At 52.6% G+C, this 6,434-nt stretch overlaps 1 protein-coding gene across 1 annotated transcript in view; it reads right to left on the bottom strand.

Moving 5' to 3' along the window:
- Window positions 1–673: 673 nt before the first annotated feature.
- LOC8023113 (transmembrane protein KIAA1109) overlaps window positions 674–6,434 on the bottom strand; it is an 89,267-nt gene continuing 83,506 nt past the window's right edge. Inside the window, exons 60-66 of the mRNA XM_040218542.2 lie at window positions 6,083–6,240; window positions 5,297–5,502; window positions 4,433–4,651; window positions 3,849–3,941; window positions 2,378–2,831; window positions 1,452–1,580; window positions 674–1,077 (exon numbers count right to left, since the gene is read on the bottom strand). Of these exons, the coding sequence (XP_040074476.1) occupies window positions 758–1,077; window positions 1,452–1,580; window positions 2,378–2,831; window positions 3,849–3,941; window positions 4,433–4,651; window positions 5,297–5,502; window positions 6,083–6,240 (1,579 nt within the window). The 3' untranslated portion in view covers window positions 674–757. The remainder of the gene's footprint in view (window positions 1,078–1,451; window positions 1,581–2,377; window positions 2,832–3,848; window positions 3,942–4,432; window positions 4,652–5,296; window positions 5,503–6,082; window positions 6,241–6,434) is intronic.

Here is a 6,434-nt window from a genome sequence, read left to right as displayed (position 1 = left end):
CTTTTCCCACGGTGGTTTTTAGGAGAAGCCAGCTTCCAGAGCAGACTCGAGCTTAGTCATATTAATGCAAAGTTCACCGAAAAATATTTTCCCACAGTTGTTTTTAGGAGAAGCCAGCTTCCAGAGCAGGCTCGAGCTTAGTCATATCAATGCAAAGTTCAGCCAAAAAAATTTTCCCACGGTGGTTTTTAGGAGGAGCCAGCTTCCAGAGTAGGCTCGAGCTTAGCCCTAATAATGCAAAGTTCAGCCAAAAAAATTTTCCCACGGTGGTTTTTAGGAGAAGCCAGCTTCCAGAGCAGGCTCGAGCTTAGTCATATCAATGCAAAGTGCTGCTTTTCACTGGCTAATTCATGTCAGGGAAGATGCACTCAGAATTAAATTTTTGCATTCAATTCAAAAGTTTTATTGATGGAGTGTAGTCAGCGTAGCATGTACCCACCATTTGCTTTGCCTCCAGCACCTGCTCCTTGCCTTCTACAGGGCTTTGGCTGTACATGCGACGAAGCAGAGAGCTCAAAGAGGAGAGCTCACGTTCGAGGCGGAGCATCTACTGAGTGCTCAACCCACGAGATTGGTCGAAAGCTTACCTCAAGGTTGCAGAGCGTAGGTCGACGGTCAGTGTCGAATTGGGAATGCTCCGGCATCCTTCCACCACGACAGATACCGTACACACTTTATTTTTGTGGAAAACATTTATTTACACAGAAAGAAGCAGAACACTGTCTTCTACCTATAACAATGTGCAGCACAACAAGAGTCAGGGCTGGCGCACGGCCTTCAGCATCCTCTCCAGCATGAGCGAGAGGAAGAGGTCGAGGGGGTCCATGCAGCCGCGCTGCAGCCACTTGGGGATGGTGACGCGGGCGTGAGAGAAGCCCAGCTTGTGCAAGATGTAGTCCACCCCGTAGGGCTCTATGCCCTTGCCCGCCCAGGAGAGCAGCCGCACCGTAGGCTCCAGGTGCCACGTGTAGCACTGGTAGTCGCGGAAGTCTCGGTGCAGGGGCTCCAGTGGCTCCACCACGCTACCACGCTTGCGACGCTCGCTCTCCGGCGACTGGCTCTTGCCGCCCACCGAGGCTGTGCGTGAGAATCCGACAAAGGGGCAAATTTTTCACCACGCTACGACGCGGTAAACTAAAATGCGTTTCAGCCTGTGGAAAGTACAGCCAGCATTTCACCCACTTGGAGGGTTCTTTTAGTTTAAGCACTGTTTTAGAACATCTGAGCTACTAATAGATGCATAACCATGTGGTAGACACTTCCTTTACATCCCGGTGACAGAGTGGAAGAGTAGAGAAGATACTGAATTAAAAAGCGCAAAGGACAGACATGGACATGAAGTAGACAGGACAACGCTATTTATTTAAATTTGTGCTTTTTAATTCAATATGTTAAACCAACTAGCCTCCTTAATATTTGAGCAGAGAAGAAAAATGCAAGAATCCACTCACCACCATCTTTCTCTCGAATGTAGGACACGATCAGGTCATGCAGGAAGAAGAAGGCTTCCGCGTCCACGGCCACAAAGATGTGGTCGTCAAACTCCGTCACAAAGCTGCACTCCACGACGGGCCGGGAATCTGCAGAATGAGGCCCCCACAGTCAACAAGGATCGTGACTCGACTGACAGAGGCATTCCGCTTTTTGCGGCAGGTGTCGCAGTGATATACCACACTTGAACAAACTACTCGCACGAACAAACTTGAGAAATTCTCCAACAAAACCCCGTAAGATTCATTCAGCCGATAGAACTTTCCCTTGAGCAAATGTTTTCTCAAGGTCCCTGGAAGTTTGTTCAAGTGGTACTTCACTGTACGACGTAGGCAGGGGGTCAACAATTCGCTGTCAAATACCCTCGTTGCTTTCGACGGTGGAGGAGTCTAATAGAACACCTAACCTCGGCTGAATTCCTCTTCAGTTCTCGAGTTTCGTTACACATAAGCAATCCCAGTATATAAACATTTCTATCACTTATCACCCAGGCGAAAAATGATGAGTCACTAGAATATGAACGTATGCATATAATATTTTGCAAAGGTAAGCTACTGCACATGCTCAGAATGCACAGCCCGGTAGATGGACGAAGATGGCAGTGAGCAGAAGGCGATTAGTGAAATGGTCTATAATCTCCTCTAGTCACCAACTTTTTTTTTAAGGCAGAAATGTTCAGTCTTTGGTGGAATGGCAAATATTAGGTCAACAAATAGAGCCGGGCAATGCGTTGCCCTTTGACATCAGATCTCTTTGCAGAACCCCCCCCCAGTCGAAGGGTCACCATACTTCCCAAGCCCAACCTCTATATCTGGCCCCGTCGAGACTCAGATGGAGCATTTGGAAACACTCTCGAACCCGGGCACCCTAGCGCCGCAGCACTTACCGTCAGGACCGGGGCTGTGCTCTCCCTGCAGCTGCTCCGTCTTGAGGTGGAGCTCGAGGCTGGGGAAGGCGAAGATCATCTCCATCGTGTGGCCGGCCTCGGGGCCCCTGGTCGGCGTGGGGCGCCCTTCGAAGGCCGGGAAGCGGCCCACGTCGTCCAGCTCGCTGCTGGCAAAGGCGTAGTGGAACCACTCGTTGACCGTCTTGAACTGGGGCGGGAAGAGCACGTTGCGGCTGATGCGGCACACGGTGGCCATGCTGCCCGCGCCCGTGCCGCCGGTGCCCAGCCGGAAGGTCAGGTGCTGGACCACGTGCGTGTCCACGGCCGCCTGGGGCCCCAGCACGTCCTGGGCCTCGGTGGCGAAGTGGATGCTGGGCTGGCGCAGGCTGAACAGCGCCCAGGCCTTGGACCGGAAGCTCACCCCGTGGAAGCACGCCAGGGACACGTTGCCACCCTGCACGCCCACACCGCCCTAGTCAGGCTGGCTTCGGGACGCTACGCTTCGTTTCGCCGTAAGTAAGAGCGCAGTGAAAGGCTAGAAGACACACGAGCACACATACTGAAACCGCTATGTCACGGCACATTCACCGAACGGTTGGTTTAGCCGATGACAGCGTGCACAGAAACACGAGGGACGCCGATGCATACTCTACTCGGATGCACCCCAACTTAAGGTGGACGCTAGGCCTGCAACTTTTCCTTCGTGTCCCAGGTTTGGACACTCCATTTAAGTTTGTTGTAAAGCTTTGTCTCAAAGAAATAGCGCAGCTTTTGTTTGGGGACCAACATCACCGTGGCTTAGGTGGCACCATTACGTCAATGTTGAGCAGATTCAGGTACACTAGTATGGGATGATGGCGTAATAACAGGTTAAAGGCCTACCACTCGCGACTGCTTACAACCGAGCGCCTTACAACCTCTTGTGATCTCTTACGACAAGAGAACACCCTGGCACCATCTGTCAGGTAGGCGTGGAACACTCGGCAATAAATGATTGTTTCTCATAGATAGACACGCATTTGATAGCAAAACTACCGCAAAACCTTCGCTCTAGTGAAATGCAGATCTGGGGCCACCTTGCGGATGGCGCCAGCGTGCCATGTGCTCTCTTGTCACGAGAGATAAAAAGAACTCGGTCAAAAGCAAACTTGAGCGTCTGACTGGGCCTTGCATAAATTCCAGATGCGTCTACAATGTCATCTCTTGTTTTGACGCTATTAGTCTCAGGTAAACGTCGGCTCCTAGAGAATTTTTGTCTCTCTAAATCATCTTTTGATCCAGGTAACGTCCCATTCCCAAAATTTCGCGTTCTGGCCCTACCGCCGGCGTCACGTTCTCACGAAGTTGGAGCTTTTTGAGGTGCACGGTTCGTTTACACGGGCTGAGAAACAAGGTTCTCTTATTTCGGGAACGCCGTGTACTTGACGCAGACGCGGCCGTGGACGTCTGGGCGAAGAGCGAGAGCCCCCACCTGAAGGTCCATGCTGCCTCCGACCAGAGTGCCGTGCAGGGGAAGCCTCAGGCCCCAGCCCAGCTGGAGTCCAGACACCAGGGACAGGGCACCCTGCGGGGGGCACAGAGGGATGGATCACCCAAGCTTCCGACCCCCACCTGGCACTTGACGCACACGAGGCTCGCTGCACAGTTCCACGTCCTTCCAGATAGTTGCTATGGTCACCGACATCTTGAGAAGCACAGGGTGTGGCAAATCCCGAGCATCTCATTATTGTTTCACGGCCAATCAGGTTGCAGCATTAGCCGATAGGAACACCAAAGAACCAATCGCAAAGCAGGAAGCGCAAACATGATAGGCCATACCCTTCATTCCGCTTTTCGTAAAGCTTGTTTTTGATGGCGTACTATTTGTTGGGACCTAGCCAATAAAAATGACCAAATCTAGATGGCAAGACATCCTAGTAAGCTCGAAGCAATAGAAATACATGGGCACTATTTTCAGTTTGGGGGGGGGGGGTATAAGTAAACCGGGACTTGTACTCCGGAAAATATGGTAACCGCTTTTTTGCGCATGGAACATCCGCCTTGAAGGGCACTCGCCTGCCAGTGGCGCTGCTGCGCGTGGCGGCTGGGGCCCTCGTCGGCGCCCCCGCGGCCCCTGGGCGCCCGGCGGGCGTGCCCCGCCAGGCGCAGGGAGGAGAAGACCCGGCGGCTGCTGTGGAACTGCTGCGAGAAGAACTCCTCCAGCTTGGAGCCCATTTTGGCCAGGTCGGGTGTGGTGGACTTAGAGAGCAGCAGTTGCAGTTGGTCCCAGTGCACCTGGCAATGAAAGGTCGGCCAAAGAGAGACGGGCGCTCATTTGTGCAGTGGCTGCCTTGGGAATATTCCGCAAGTCGCGCGCAGTTCGATCCCCAGCGAAAGTTCCAATTAATGAGGAACACACCGACATAGCTACTGCACAAACTTCAGTTTTCAGGTTTTTAGGGGCAGAGTTCTCGGCTGAAAATCAGTTCACTTGCAGCTGGATTATGGAACTCGTCTTGGCTGGATACAGCTGGGACCAGTTTCGTAATCTAGCTGCGGGTGGACTGATTTTCACCAGGGCTACCACATGCAGTTACATTATAGCCTGTGGAGCAATTAAAAAGACAAGGATGAAGCTTCTATACACCTCCACCCAACATAGAAGGCAGTGTAATGCATACATAAATCTCGTGCGTGAGATGGCCAGCGTCAGTTTTTGTTCTATTCGGTGGTGCATAAGGTCAGTTCTGTGAGACCGGGTCCACATTACAATAACGGTGCACCAAAGCATGTTACAAGCTGAAGACAAGCAAGTTACTGCCTCATATCTCTCCGCCATTTGAAGAGCTAGAACCTATGCGATGTCTCTCCATTGTTGGCAGATAGGAGCATTACGGCAAGAGCGTCAACCCGGGGGCAACCGGGGAGGGTCGGGCTCACCTGACCGTGGACGAACAGCAGGGCGGGCCGCTTGGTGGCCTCGCAGCCCTCGCACAGGCGCCACTCATCTCTGAGCTCGAGGGCCAGGCGCGAGACCCGCCCCATGAGCACGCTGCTGCCCATGTAATCCAGGCGGCTCTCCGCCGCCCACAGGGCCAGGGTCAGCGTGTGCACGGGCTCGCGGCCCCAGCTCTCCTGCAGACCCACTACGGGGAGACCGCCGTCGAGTTAGAATCTCCCGACAGATCACTGCAACGAGCTCATTCGTGCAGCCAGACTACTGTAAGCGACTCAATGGTCGCAAGGACTTCACTTTCATAAATTTCACAACCTGAGAAATATTGCAAAAAGTTTATCGTGCGAATGTAACCCCCCGTGGTAACAAATATGCAGCGTTGCAAAATATTGTGCCCAGAAAATATTCCCTAGTCGACACTTTGCAAAATCTGCGAAATATTGGGCCCGCGAAAATATAGACTTTGTAATGTAATGGCAACTGACTTTCCATCACTGCTGAGCTTAGCGCTATTGTTTTGCCCCACTGTGCTCGTTGTTGTCACTCCTGCACTGCTTTGGTGGTGCACAAAGTCAGCAAGCAAGAGCCTTCATAGTATGTGTGGTCTACTTTTCTACAGACAAACGCACACCGAGGAAAGTCCTTGCTCCAAAGGCAGTCGCCGACTGTACGTTCCACGTTGTACGCTTTCTCTACGCTACGTCGCAACGAGGGAAATGAAAACGGAAGGGTTGGCCCTATATAGACTATGCACTTAAAAACTGGCTCACTGTGAGTGTGAATACGGCTGAGTTCGATGGCCCCGCCCACGATGCCGCCCTTGGCGTCCAGGCTGGAGCCATCCAGGTCCACTGCCAGGCTCATGTCCTTGTGGCCTCGGCTGTCGATGGCCAGCCGCCCTTGGGACCTGAACCCCTGGGTGAGCCACCTGCGTGCCATGCCCACTCGCCGTTTCATGCCGCCACACCTTTCAAAGACTCCTCGTAGCTACCGCATTATTGAAGAATAAATTTCTAGGCATGGGGGGGGGGGGGGCATTGTGAAAAGAGACGTAACGTCACAAACAAATATAGTCACTGATAAAGTGTGCATCGTCACACGGCACAATGAGGTTACAGTGCC

This window comes from Ixodes scapularis, unplaced genomic scaffold, assembly GCF_016920785.2.
Source record: "Ixodes scapularis isolate PalLabHiFi unplaced genomic scaffold, ASM1692078v2 PGA_scaffold13__105_contigs__length_92229423, whole genome shotgun sequence".
Lineage (NCBI taxonomy): Eukaryota > Metazoa > Arthropoda > Arachnida > Ixodida > Ixodidae > Ixodes > Ixodes scapularis.
This window is presented reverse-complemented; position numbering and strand designations above follow the sequence as displayed.